General features: G+C 31.4%; 1 protein-coding gene across 3 annotated transcripts; it reads left to right on the forward strand.

Annotated features, from left to right (window-relative positions):
- Positions 1 to 4097: 4097 nt before the first annotated feature.
- On the forward strand, positions 4098 to 9527 carry LOC111887990 (inositol transporter 1). Of its 3 annotated transcripts, none has more exons than XM_023884119.3 (7): positions 4102 to 4706; positions 5057 to 5127; positions 5475 to 5625; positions 5713 to 6048; positions 7389 to 7496; positions 7582 to 7767; positions 8840 to 9526. In XM_023884119.3, exons 4-7 carry the CDS (start codon positions 5728 to 5730, stop codon positions 9488 to 9490), a joined length of 1266 nt encoding a protein of 421 aa, XP_023739887.1. In that variant the 5' UTR covers positions 4102 to 4706; positions 5057 to 5127; positions 5475 to 5625; positions 5713 to 5727; the 3' UTR covers positions 9491 to 9526. The 3 variants fall into 3 exon arrangements, with proteins under 3 accessions (XP_023739894.1, XP_023739887.1, XP_023739891.1); XM_023884123.3 differs by having other exon boundaries at positions 5475 to 5545; XM_023884126.3 differs by lacking the exon at positions 5475 to 5625 and having other exon boundaries at positions 4098 to 4706; positions 8840 to 9527.
- Positions 9528 to 15038: the final 5511 nt, after the last annotated feature.

Below are 15038 nucleotides of genomic sequence, written 5' to 3' on the forward strand. Positions count from 1 at the left end.
GGCCTTTTAAGCTTCATTTGGCCATGCATGTGAGTAAAGTTGAAGACTTTATGTGACAATTTAGCCTTTAAGGTCCAGATCTGTGTTCATGAGCTCTATCTAGAAGATATGGTGGGTTTTAGATTAAGACATAATCCTTTTAGGATTAGTGTTTGAGCTTAATGACTTTTCGGGTAGTTCTTAATAGGTAAAGTTGGAAACTTTACCCATCTAGACGTATTATCAGTTTAGATCTGGAAGATAGGGCTTCGGTTTGAAGAATAGTGGCTTAATGCATTAAGTAGGCTGGCTGATCGAAGAACTCGATGAGTTCTTAAGGGAACTCGGCGAGTTGGATCGATATATCGTGATTCTGTGGTTAATGGAAACTCGGCGAGTTGTGGGATATCTCGACGAGTTGAGTTAACTCGGAGCGTTGACTTTGACTTTAACTTTGGCCAAGTTGAACGTTTAAGGGGTTTTGAAATATTGATTGGTTTATAAGGGATTGTTTCTGTTTATGGATTGAGTAGAGCTATTTCTGGGTCCGGGGATTTATCGATTTATCTTTCAGCATTCGAGGTGAGTTTCCTTACCGAGTTTAGCGAGTCAAAGGCACCAAGTCCGACCCATGTTTATATTATGTTGTTAATATGCTAGTCGTCTCCGTGACTCTTGCATGTGTTGTGTTTATATGTTTTCCTGGGTGAAAGCCTGATGTCGGGCGGGGCCCAATGGATATCTGTATGCTATATGTCTCTGTGATTATTGTATATGTATGTTTTTATTTGATATATGTTATTGTATGATTGGGCGGGGCCCGTTTTACCGAGCTCAGCTCGATGTTGGGCGGGGCACGATGTTGGACGAGGTCCGAAGCCAGGCGGGGCCCATTATTTTGTTATTTTATGATTTTTATATGGTATTTTGGGGGAACTCACTAAGCTTTGTTCTTACGGTTTTCATTTTATGTTTCAGGTACTTCTGGTTCCAAGTGGAAGAGCTCATGATGACTGCATTGCACACACCATTGGGATTTTGTTATGATGTTTCACTCTGATTTATGACATATTGATACACTGGTTTATTACAAATATTTGGATGATATGGAAGTTTACTATTTTATCTATTATTAAAAATAAATTTTTTTTGGGATCATATTTTTGGATGTTACTCACTTAGGTCGTGTATGTTACAAATGGTATCATAGCCATAGTTTAAGCGAATTAGGTTTAGTATGTTCAGACTTAGAATTAAATTATAGGATATGAAAAGAAAAAGAGTATTTAGGACCACTATTTGTGATGATCACTTAGGTCATGTATGTTTATAGGCAGTGTTACTGTACACAACTAATAAATAGAATACAAATTGGTTTTAATTGGGTTTTCTATGCATAAAATACACTCTAAACTATGTAGCGGAAAAAGTAAAAATACGATATACCTAAGTGTACATGTAACCTATGGATCTATGGTTTCATGCTAATTACATCTACCCTATGAAACATAAAAACACAAAGAAGAAAAACATACCTCTTATGTTACCCTTGATCTCCATGCTTGAGATCTTGATCTTGTCCTCCACGAAGTTGCTTGAATGAGAGGACCCAAACCAGAATCCCTCTAATAGTATCACACCCAATGACACCAAAGAGTGGAATAAAAATAACTAGGAGAATGGTCAATTTCATAAACCCTAAGAGGGTTAGAAATCATCCCAAAAAGAGGAGGAAGAAGAGTTGGCAAATCTTCAAGCCAAGGTGCAAGGAAAAACGTTAGGTTATTTATTGTATTGTGTCAAAATTTTTTATGTATGTATTTATTCTTTTGTTAACGGTTTGGTCCTGTCCATCCCTCTTTATGTTGCTAGGGTTAGACTATTTATAGTGCATGCATGTATTGTTTTAGGGTTAATCGATTGTATTGCCTGGCTAAGCTTTTACAGAAAAGTTCATGTTGAACTCTTCTAAAGCTTTGATAATAATAAGCATTCGACACATCTTCGATCATTGTTCTTGTTGTTTCATTTAATCTACTGTTTAGAATCTATCAATCTTTAGTTCATTGTTCTTACAATTGGTATCAGAACATGAGATTGTGTAAATCATATGCTAATCTTCTGGCGTGTTTTGTTAGGGTTTTAAGTTGTTATTGGATTTGTTTTTGTTGTTTTGATCGTTTCTATCGATTACAAATGGCAGATATGAATCATGTTTGTAACCCTAAACTCGATCACTGTTTTACACATCTGATTCTATAACAGTTCTTGTGAATCTTGAAATCATGCAACATGAAGATCCTCATACTCTTTCCTTCAATCTTTTTGGCAGTATCAGGTCTACTACTAGAATCCCAATCCTTTTTCCGCAGGATTATGAAGTCTGGGCCTTGCACTTTCAAGATTATGTTTTAGGTCTTGGAGAACACGACTCAACCATATGAGAGGCTATGACGCAACAGACTTTCTCTTACATAGCTACAAGGAAGATCGTCATGACTCAAGCCGACTACAACGCAATTCTGGTTGATCATAAAGACACTCCTTAAGAAGAAAAAGATAAACTGTCATGTAACATCAAGGCGATGAGAATAATAAGGTTTGCTCTTCCACCAAATACTTTTCGTTTGGTGAGTGCATGTGAGACGGCTAAGGAAATCTGGGATAGGTTAAAGGAGCTTTATTCAAGCGACGCTGATTTGGAACACTCGGTTTTTAACAAGCGTCACATTAACGACAAGCCAAACCATAAAACCACCATTCCCCTTCATTTTTTTCTCCAACCACCGACAACCAAAGTACCAAATCAGACGAAGATTTTGTAGCTAAGTTGTACACATCAGTCTTTGTTTGTTTAATTGATGTTCTTAAAATAGGCACTGATCATTTAGGACTTGATTCAACATAAGTCTTAGGGTGTTTGGGATTGCTTATTTAGCTTAATAAGATTTTTTGATCAAAATGCTTATTAGTTTATGTGGTGCAAAATGAAGTTTCTATTAAAAGTGTTTTGATTAGCGTATCCGGTGGCAAAAAGCTATAAGTAGATAATTTTTTTTTCTAAAAATGTTTGGATTAATTTATAATATATGTAAAATGACCAAAAAGGATATCGTGAAGGTTGTGAAATTGTTAAAAGGAGGCAAACTATGAACGATAAAGGTAAATAGATTTGGGGGTATTATTGTCCTTTTAGTTTAGTAGCCTATAAGCCGTTTCAAAAAATGAGGTAAGCTTGAGTTATGAAAAATGACTTTTAGAGGGTGGTAAAAGCTATTCTCAAAAGTGCTTATTAGCTCTGTAAACATTTTTGCAGACTAATTGAATTTTTGAAAAACTAATAAATCAATAAACCATTTTCAAACTCAATCCCAAACACCACCTTAAAGGTGTTGTAGCTTATTCTAACGTGATAAAATTTTGGTATCTGGAAGAGATCAAGAGACGAAGGTTAAGTTGATTAATTTGTTTATAGCTTATGTGAAAGCTAATTCTCTTATAGCTTTTCTAGAAAATATTCTCCGTCTAGTGTGTATGAAATTTGAGGACTTCGGTAACATTAAAGAGTTAGCTTCATTAAAATTTGGAGAGAGTACTTCCATCATGAGAGTAGGAACAAAAAGAAAAAAAAAAAAAAAAAAAAAAAAAAAAAAAAAAAAAGATGATGGAGGTGGTGGTGATGTAGGAGGGAAGGAGATAGGCCAACCCAAAGATTTCGAAGGGTTTGTGCAATTTAACAAAAATGGACAATAAATGTTGAAAGATCTAAAAATTTAAGTTATAAATATGAAAATCATTGGTGTCATAGAGTCTGGATGTTTCACTAGCCATCAGTAATAATCAATAATGACGTGTTGTGGGTGTTTTTTAATTTTGATTTAAATTATAAATATGAAAATAAAAAGTTAAACATATTAGCAAAAGTAAATAGTCAATTTGTTAAAAATACAAGATTTGATCTATCAACATTTTAAAGATTAGGTCAAAGATGCATTCTGACCTAACCAGAGGGACTAAAACAGTAATTTACTCATAAAAGCATCAAATAGATGTAACGGCACTTTTTCCATGGTAAAAGAAGTTAAAAAAAACATATGATACCTCCTTTCCAAAGATCTTTCCTTTATCAGGTTTTGACGTTTTGTGCATTCAAAAGCAGGTCCGTTGGGGTAAAAAATCAAATCATCATCCACAAGTTTTTAGGGGATTGCAAGAAACCATTTATCCAAATCTCGTCTCCCCTTAAATCTTTACAAACAAGCCGTCATCCCATTAGTTAAACCTCAAAAAAGATCGGCATTTTCATTTCCTTTATCTGGCTTCTTGAATCTTGATAATCACCCAATATTGTTTTTAACTTTGGGAATCAACAATCGGTTGAATACCCAGGCGGGTGTGGTCTTCATTTGAAAAGAAAACAAGCAAACGCGTCGAAGTCTAGAATCCTGCCTGGGGTTTTCTTTTGCACACCGTCTGCTCGATCATTTGCCCGTGTGAAGTTTTTTGTTATAATTCATCGCAACAAAGTGTCGGTATTCTTTGCTTGACAAAATTAGCAACGAGATTAGGGTTCTTCAGAGAAAAGATGACGATTGACTTGGTACCAGGGAGTTCAGGGTTAATCGACGCTGGTGGTGACAAGAAAATCACATATTTTAGCAACAAATACGTGCTGGGCTTGACTGTAATTGCCGGCATTGGTGGTCTCCTTTTCGGTTACGACACAGGTATTCACTTCTTTTCATAAACATCGCATATATGTATCGTATCTATATATGTGTTGATTTTGATTCTTATGCAAATTTTCTTGTTCAAATTGAATTAGCCATGTGATTGTATATTCTACGATTTAGTCAAAAAAGTTGTTACCTTTTCAAAATTCAGCAGATGCTATCGCAGAATCCATATAGTAAGATTAGTGTCAAACCCTCTAACCAAATTGCCCCCTTTACACTTCCATCGATGCGATACATATTCTTTTTCGGTAGTGTTTCCAAGACGTGAAAAGACAAAAACACCCCTAATAGGATTCATCAAACTCACTTTTGTTAAGATCCCCTTTCCACATTTCTTTCAGGAGTCATATCAGGAGCCCTTCTATACATCCGTGATGATTTTAAAGCAGTCGATCAAAGCAGTGTCTTACAGGTACAAAAAAGTTCACTTCCCAACTTCTTAATCGGTGGCATCTAGAAGCACAAAGTCTCAACAACCTCGACTTTACCAATGTGATTTACCAAAAAGCCCTTCCCTTTAAACCTTTCAACAAAACCTTTCTAAAATCTTCAACTTTCTAAATTCCATTTACATAACAGGAGACAATTGTTAGCATGGCTTTACTTGGCTTTACCAAAAAGCCCTTCCCTTTACACTTCCATCGATGCGATACATATTCTTTTTCGGTAGTGTTTCCAAGACGTGAAAAGACAAAAACACCCCTAATAGGATTCATCAAACTCACTTTTGTTAAGATCCCCTTTCCACATTTCTTTCAGGAGTCATATCAGGAGCCCTTCTATACATCCGTGATGATTTTAAAGCAGTCGATCAAAGCAGTGTCTTACAGGTACAAAAAAGTTCACTTCCCAACTTCTTAATCGGTGGCATCTAGAAGCACAAAGTCTCAACAACCTCGACTTTACCAATGTGATTTACCAAAAAGCCCTTCCCTTTAAACCTTTCAACAAAACCTTTCTAAAATCTTCAACTTTCTAAATTCCATTTACATAACAGGAGACAATTGTTAGCATGGCTTTACTTGGTGCCATAATCGGAGCTGCAACTGGTGGGTGGATAAATGACACACATGGGCGAAAAAGTGCTACACTTATTGCTGACGTCATCTTTGCAGTTGGATCTTTTGTGATGGCTAGTGCCCCTGATCCATATGTGCTTATATTTGGTCGATTATTGGTTGGAATTGGTGTTGGAATTGCTTCTGTTACAGCTCCAATGTATATTGCTGAAGCTGCACCTTCGGAAATAAGAGGAGGGCTTGTGAGCACCAATGTGCTTATGATCACTGGTGGACAATTTCTTTCGTATCTTGTTAATCTTGGCTTCACACAGGTTAAAAAGATTCGTATTTTAATCTTTTCTCATAAAGCTTTCACCTTTATTAGATTAATCGTATCTTTTTATCTTTTTCGTGCTTGTGTAATGTAAGAGAGATAACATATTTGTTAAAACAAATAATAAGTAATTATAGAAACTACAAAGACCCACACTGTAATTTAGTCTCAAAACCTGACATTGCAAACTATAGGGACCAAAAATGTAAGTCACTCATTTCTTGCAATTTGAAAACTACACGGACCAAAAGTAAGGAAAATTAACATTACATGGACCAAAAATGTTATTCATGCAAACTAAAAACTTCAGGGACCAAAAATGTAATTCATTAAAATTAAACTCTAGGGACCAAAAGTGATTTTTGCTTATTTCTTTCTTGCAAATTAAAAAGTACATGGTCCAAAAGTGTAATTCCGCAAATTTAAAACTACAGGGACTAGAAATGTAATTTATGAAAATTAAAAACTACAGGGACCAAAAGTGTCTTTTACTTAATTCCGTCTTGCAAATTAAAAAGTGAGAAATTTACAGAAAAATCTTAAATTTTTAGGAAAAGTTTTAATAAAGTCATAATTTTTTTTTTAACAGGAAAGTCCTATTATTTTGAGAAAATCATATAATCTATCATTTGCTGTTCCAATATAAAAAATGATTTTTTCCGTTAATTTGGGTAAAATGTTAAATAATCGGAACTTTTCTGTTTAAAAAAAAACTTTTAGGACTTTATTGAAACTTTTTCCAAAAGTTTTTGACTTTTCTGTAGATTTCCTTTAAAATGTACATGGACCAAAAGTCTAATTCCACAAATTTAAAACTACAGGGACCAGAAATGTAATTTATGAAAATTAAAATCTACAGGGACCAAAAGTGTCTTCTACTTAATTCCGTCTTGCAAATTAAAAAATAGGAAATCTACAAAAAAAAAAAAAAAAAAAAAAGTCCCAAATTTTTGGGAAAAGTTTTAATAAAGTCCTAATTCTTTTTTTTTTAACAAAAAAGTCCTATTATTTTAAGAAAATTATATAATCAATCATTTGCTATTCAAATATAAAAAAAAATGAATTTTTTTGTTAATTTGGACAAAATGCAAAATAATCAGGACTTTTCCCTACAAAATTTAATGAACCAAAAGTCTAATTCCACAAATTGAAAACCACAGGGACTAGAAATGTAATTTATGAAAATTAAAAACGACAGGGACCAAGAGTGTCTTTTGCTTACTTCCTTCTTGCAAATTAAAAATCACATGGACCAAAAGTGTAATTCCACAAATTTAAAACTACAGGTACTAGAAATGTAATTTAAGCAAATTAACTTATTTGAATAATTCTCAACAGGTTCGTGGGACATGGCGATGGATGCTTGGAATTGCTGCTATTCCTGCCATCCTTCAGTTTTCCTTGATGTTGCTTTTACCCGAATCACCTCGTTGGCTATACAAAAACGTAAGATACTTTCTATTTTAGTGTGTGTGTGTGTGTGTGTGTTTCTATGTATATATATGTTGAATTGAATTGTTGTGTTATGTAGAGAAGTAGTTCAGAGGCAATTGCCATGTTGTCAAAGATTTATGATCCTGATCGATTACAAGATGAACTCCAACAGCTTTCTGCTGCCTTAGATGAAGAACGCAGAAACAGGAATTCTGTGAGATATCGTGATGTGTTTAAAATTAAAGAAATCAGACTTGCATTTGTGGCTGGAGCTGGTTTACAGGTAAAATGTAAAAACAGCCCTTATATTTATTAGCTTTTTACATATTTGACCTGTGTATTTTTTTATTACAATAAATAAGTTTATTTTTGGTCCTGTATAGTTTTTGGTGCCTTTTTTTTATTTGTTAACAATGGGCACCAAAATTGTAAGATGAAACTGTTTGCGACCAACACTACAATTTTTGAACAAACTTAGCGACCAAAAATGTAATTTTCTGTAAATTGCATTAGTAGACAAATTCAAACAAAAATAAATTATTTGTTTATATTTAATTATCATATTATTAAAATAACCATTGTTTTAATATTTTAAATGATCCAAGTACTAAATTATAAGAATAACCACTATATGACCGTGGATACAACAAATTAACAAATTTTCAGAATTTTTTATTTAGCAGTTAATTGCGAAATTGCTCATAATTTGCGGAATGATGTCATTTCCCAAAAAAAAGGTCTTTTTTTTGGTAGCTTTTTGTCCGTTTGTAAGTACTAAGTTTAATATATTAATACGAAGGATTTGATAAATAAAAACTAAATATAAAAGTTTAAACAAAAAATTTATTTAAATTTGAAATTTAAAATTTAAAATTTAAAATTTAAATTTAAAAGGAAATATATTAAATACTATATGAGTATTAATATTGTAATTTATTGATTATTTTCAATTAAGACAATTATTAATTGAGGTGTAAATATGATGTGTTAATTTAAAAAAGATAAAAAAAATAAGAAAATGTCAAATTGAGAAAACAGTTAATCAAAAATACCAAAAAATGACCAAGATGTGACCAAGTTAATGAGAGAGATGTGACATAATTATTTTTATTTATTATAGAGGATAAAGTAATATAAATTTAATTTATAATATTGCATCAAAAGTAACAAAAATATTACATATTATTGATCATAAACTAAAAATGCACAAATTCAAAGTTGAAAGACCAAATTGTAGATAGGAACCTTTAACACCAAATATTTATATGTAAATAAATGGTATAACACGATATTTGATGGTTTATTCTAGGACATTCTAATTTACCTTTCAATGTAACAACTTTTTTACTTTCCAGGCATTTCAACAATTCACCGGAATCAACACTGTCATGTACTACAGTCCAACGATAGTCCAAATGGCCGGATTCGGATCAAACCAATTAGCCCTTCAACTCTCTCTCATAGTCGCATTAATGAACGCCGCCGGAACAATCGTCGGAATCTACCTCATCGACCACGTCGGCCGCCGGAAACTCGCGCTCAGCAGCCTAACAGGGGTAATTCTGTCATTAATCCTTCTCGCGGTTGCGTTCTTCCTTGAATCATCCGGACACGCCAACATGGGATGGGTTGCGGTTCTTGGATTAGTGCTTTATATTTCCGCTTTTGCCCCTGGGATGGGGCCGGTTCCGTGGACGGTGAATTCCGAGATATATTCGGAATCGTATCGCGGGATTTGTGGCGGAATGTCGGCTACGGTGAATTGGGTGTCGAATTTGATTGTTGCTCAGAGCTTTCTTTCGATTGCGGATGCGGTTGGAATTGGGATGACTTTTTTGATTTTGGCGGGAATTGGGGTGGTGGCGGTGGGTTTTGTGGTGGTGTTTGTGCCGGAGACTAAAGGGTTGACTTTTGAGGAGGTGGAGAAGTTGTGGAGGGAAAGGGCTTGGGGATGTGGTAATAATGGTAATGTAACACAATCCCTACTTGAAGATGATGAGGCATAGTTTTTGTTGATGTCTTAAAAAATATATATATATATATATATATATATATATATATATATATATATATATATATATATATATATATATATATATATATATATATATATATATATATATATATATATATATATATATATATATATATATATATATATATATATATATATATATATATATCATAGCGATGGTTATTGGTTAATAGGAATGATGATGATTCTAAACTTTAAGGTTTATTTTTGGATGTTTTTTAAGATGATTATTCGAAGATTAAATTTAGCGGCAATAGATAAATGAAGCTATGAGTAGTAATTTAATTGAGTAAATTATATATATATATATATATATATATATATATATATATATATATATATATATATATATATATATATATATATATATATATATATATATATATATATATATATATATTGTGTGTGTGTGTGTGTGGAGAAGATAGTCCATACACGATGGCCTAACGTGTTTATCAACACACCATCTTATCCGAAATAAGATATTTTGGTCTAGGATTTTGGATTTTGGAGAAGTATTGAATTTTGTTTTTCAAGGAAGCAATTTTGTATTTATCTACCTAACATTCTTTAATACGTTTTTAGATAATTAGAAAAATACCTTAGATGGGAACGATACATAAAAATTTGCCAACTTGAACTGATTTTCTAGGAAATTTTATCAGTACTTTTACAAGAATACCATATTTTTATCATTTTCACTTTTATAATTATATATCTAGGAAATTTTATCAGTATTACTTTTACAAGAATACAATATGTTGATTTTATTTAATGCTATTGTTATATACTTAGTAAATTTATAAATTTTGTATACAAATGATAAATCCCAATGGTTAACAAAAAGGCGTGCGGTGAGGACAACTACCAAAACGGTATGTTTGGTCCTTATGATTTCAATTTATTGTGTGGTTGGGTTTTTTTTTTTTTCATTTTTTTTTGTTTCAATTTATATTAAATAACAAAACGGATGTTTGAAGAATGGTCACCAGTAATGGAGGTTGTGAAAGTTCTTTTTGTTTTTGTTTGATTTTTAGGATCACTTAGTTGTTGATTGTGATCAAAGTATATAATGAGAGTGTTCTAATTTGGAAGTTTTATGTATAAATAGCAAATATGTGGTCTTGTTGCATTCATATGCTCGTCTCTAATTTATTATTTGATTTCTATAGATAACAAAATGAAATTTCTTGATTGTTGATCTTGTTTTTGTTACACATGTAACCGTTTGATAGAGTTATCACACAATGATGTATCATAAAATTTTGCCCATATTATATATGCTTAGAAGATAAAAAATTAGATTTTTTTATTTTTATTTTTATTTTTCATGATGAGGAGGAATAACAAATTAGATGACGTCGCTTTATAAAATATTTCACAAAGTAATGTGTAAAATAGTTAAGTTAACCAAAAAAAAACTTTGAAAAGTGACAATGATAGAAGAAAATTGAAGTCCCAAACTAAAACTTGTTTATGAAAAAATATGAATTTCGGTAAAAATAGCAATTTGACCTATTTTTTTTTTTCCGATTTACCGGTTTCATTACTGATCTAGTTCCATTAAAATCTCATTATTTCATCATAATTTACGAATAAGTCTCAAACTAAAATTAAGTGATGATTTAACTATTTTCTCTCTGTAACATACATTTTATCGTTTAATTGTTGACATGGACGTCTATTCATTAAATAAGTTGATGAGATGGATATGTTACGTTAGATAATGCTATGTTTACTATAAACTTGATATCATGTTGTATTTTATATTTTTTGGAATATAAAATACGTCCAACGAAGACTGCAATAATTATATAAACTAGCAACAACTTCTTTATTTTCTTAAGTTTATAAGAAAAATCAAATTGTCTATCTAATCTTATGTAAAATTACATTTTAATCTCATCAACTCATTTCCCGTCCTTTTTCTCGAGAACACACATTTTACCGATTTCATTATTGATATGCATACATAATTATAAAGAGTGTTGTAAAACTCAGCCAACTCGAGCAAGCAATCGGACTCGGCCTCTTACTGAGGCGAGTTAAGCCAATTCGGCCAAATAACTCGGAAATCGTCAAAATCAGTAAAACTCAGACCAAATCGGTTAACTCAGGAGAGTACTTGGCCAAACTCGGTCAAAGGTTCAAAACTGTCTTAAAAAGAGAAAAAAAAAACAAAGAATTTCAAGATTAATATGTATAATACACTTAAAGATTTATTATTTAATATATGATTATTACTACATATATATCTAAAATTTTCAGTAATTATTCACGAAACAATACCATTATGTGTATTTCAGTTTTTGGGTAATCACATATATCTAATTTTGTTATATATTTTAATTATCTTATGATTTTGAGATATATAAATTCACTAAAAATATTTCTACATGAATTAACTAATCTGAGTACTCACTACTCGGTAGTTGGCCGAACGAATACCGAGTAACAAGGTCTACAACCTTGGTCATAAATGAACCAATGAGATGGACAGGGGCAGAGCTAGGATTTACGAATAAGGGGGGCTGACTGCTTCATATCGTAGTATTATATGAAAATATATCACAAAGAAATTTTTGTTTCCATTAATCTCAATCTTCAAAAAATTTCAATTAACTATAAACATCAACTCGTATTCATCCGTTAACCTGTAATTTTGGGTCACACACCTTATATTCGTTTGAAAAAAGAATCGGTAGTTTTTTTTTTCTCATAATTTACCCAATGATTATAATAAATTAATTAACTAAATTATGAAACCATAATTAAGTTATTAATGACAAGTAACAGTAAATAAAAGTAAGTAAAAGATTTAAATTTTACCTTAAAATGAAATCATGTTGATGAATCTGTTTAGCCGGAAACGATTTTTTAATTGCCAATTAACCTCTTTGAATAAAAATAGCTACATTGCCTTTGTTGAATCGTCGAAACAAACGCTGCTTATGAACACATAGGGATTATAATGAGATAGCTACCGATGAATTGACATAGTTGGAAGTATAAATCAATGACTAATTAAAATAAAATAGATAGGGATGGAGGCGATGGTGTTTAGAAGTGGGCCTTAACTTTTTTTAGTGATAATACCCTCACTGTTTTTTATGTATAGCAATTGTTTTCTTTTAAAATAATTGGGAAGGGTTGGACATTGTTAAGTAAACGATGTGGATTAGAAGTTTAATGGTTAGATTAATTTATTTATAATATAACTAAAGTTTGAAAAATGATTGAGGGGGACAAAGCATCCGGCAGCCCCCCTACTGCCTCCGCCTCTGGAGATGGATATTGAGTTTTACGGTAAACGTAACATTATATAACACATCGTATATATCTTATCATCTCATTTAATGACTAGGTACCCATGTCAGCGATAAAACTGACAAAATGTATATTACATTGAGAAAAATGTCAAATCATCACTTAATTTTAGTTTGGAGTTTATTCGTAAATTAGGATAAAATAATTGGATTTTAATGGAACCATGTTAGCAATGAAACCGGAAAAAAAAATGCCAAATTATCATTATTACCGATAATTTATGTTTTTTCGTAAACAAATTTTAGTTTGAGACCTATTCATAAATTAGAGCAAAATATTAAGACTTTGTTTTTTTTTTTTTATGATAAAATAATAGAACGATGAAAACACAAAAGCTAAAATGAGATCCGTTGATGGTAATTTAATAAGTTTCTAATTAAATAATATTCCCAAGTTACACCATGGTTTAAAGGTAGAATTTTGTTAAAAAGGAGACAAGAAATAAAGAATTTCCCACTCAAAATGCTAACTATGCCTAATGTATGCCCACTACAAAATGTTAAAACTTGTGTGTTGTGTCACTTTGAGCATTCAACAATGGGCCTTGTGAAAATGGGCCTGTGCTAATTTAATTTATAAAAAAAAAAAGCAACAAAATTTATAAACTCTTTCACACAACTAGTGATGCCAAAAGAAAAATCCTCTGGAACCTGAATCTATGGAATACCAATCTACATACATGTTTTTAAGTTGTTAGTATAAACTTTTTGAGTTATTATAACATTTTTGTTTTTGTCTTTGAGGATTGCAAACATTTATCTTCCTTCGAGAGTTAGTGTTAATCTATGTGTGATCAGTCTCCACTACATTTGATGTCTCATTCGTGATGATGATATCTCTTTCTCTCATGCTTCATGGCTAGTTACATGCGGAGGATATTTGCAAGTGATGGAATAATAGTCTTTATTCCTCAAACATCAATTTGTTCACGACTATAACTGATTCGTTTCAAATGAGAGTTCTCAAAAAGCACTGCTTTGATATTTTCGTTTTTTTATGGATCTCCGATAAATAATATTTAGGCTAAGGTCATTATTTGTCATTAAATTTTTGATTTTATGTTTATTTTGTCACTTACTTTGTTTTAAATTTTAAAAGGTCTGAAATTATTAACTTTTGCCAAATGGTCACTGTGACCGGAACAAACACATTTCCAAAAAAATTTGGTTTAAGGTCATTAAACTTTGTTTTCTTTCTTTCTTTTCTATTTAAGTTTTTATTGAACTTATTTGGTTATTTAAGGCCACTCAACTTTTAGGCTATAATTAGATTCAATACTTTTTTGAAACTTCATTTCTTTTATTTTGTTTTTACATGTTTTTTCATAATTTCATTTTATATATTTTATTTTATTTTATTATTGTTTTAATGTTTTTTCATAATTCGTTTTTATAACTTAATTTCTAGTCCGTTTTATCATGTTTTCTTCACAACCTATTTGTAAGAAGGTTTTCTTTTTTGTTCTTTTTTACTTTTTTCATGTTTTTTTTTCTCATTTTACAACTTTATTTTTTCTTTGTTTTTATGTACTTTTTGAAAATCTATTTTTATAATTTCATAATTTCATATATTTACTTCACCAATTATCATAAGATCATATTATTGGTCCAGGTGATAATATTAGAATTATCACTTTCTCAAGTTCTCATATATTGATTTACCTATTACACTAGTAATAATACCCGACACATGTTTCTCACACAAATATTCTTCGTTACATAACTTCCAGTAGGCATAACTCTTTTCATGAAGTTGGGTTACTTCGAGAACCAGTTTTTGGATCCATGATGTCAATAATAAAACAAAACATATAAGCTAATATCAATGATTTTTAGAATTTCCACTTAGTGTAGAATTTACAACTCCATGGATTATTAATGTTATTGTTTGGAGTTGTTGCATCACTATTCTACCAAAGATGATCTCTGGTACGATATAATGCATAAAATACTATAAAATCTATCGTTCTTGTCATGCTTCTTCTACCTGTATAATCTATCAAGGTTAATGACAATGTGGCTATTCCTATTGGCAATATGTAATGCCTTGTGAAACTCATGGCATGCTATATTAGGGGTACGGTTTTGTCATGCATATACCGGGCAGATTTATAAAGAAGTGATTGTACATGATTTCTGCTGAATTTCTTGTATCAAAGTACATTTGCCGACATAGACCTTGTTTATGAATCC

This window comes from Lactuca sativa, chromosome 2 (genome assembly GCF_002870075.4).
Source record: "Lactuca sativa cultivar Salinas chromosome 2, Lsat_Salinas_v11, whole genome shotgun sequence".
NCBI classification, from domain to species: Eukaryota; Viridiplantae; Streptophyta; class Magnoliopsida; order Asterales; family Asteraceae; genus Lactuca; species Lactuca sativa.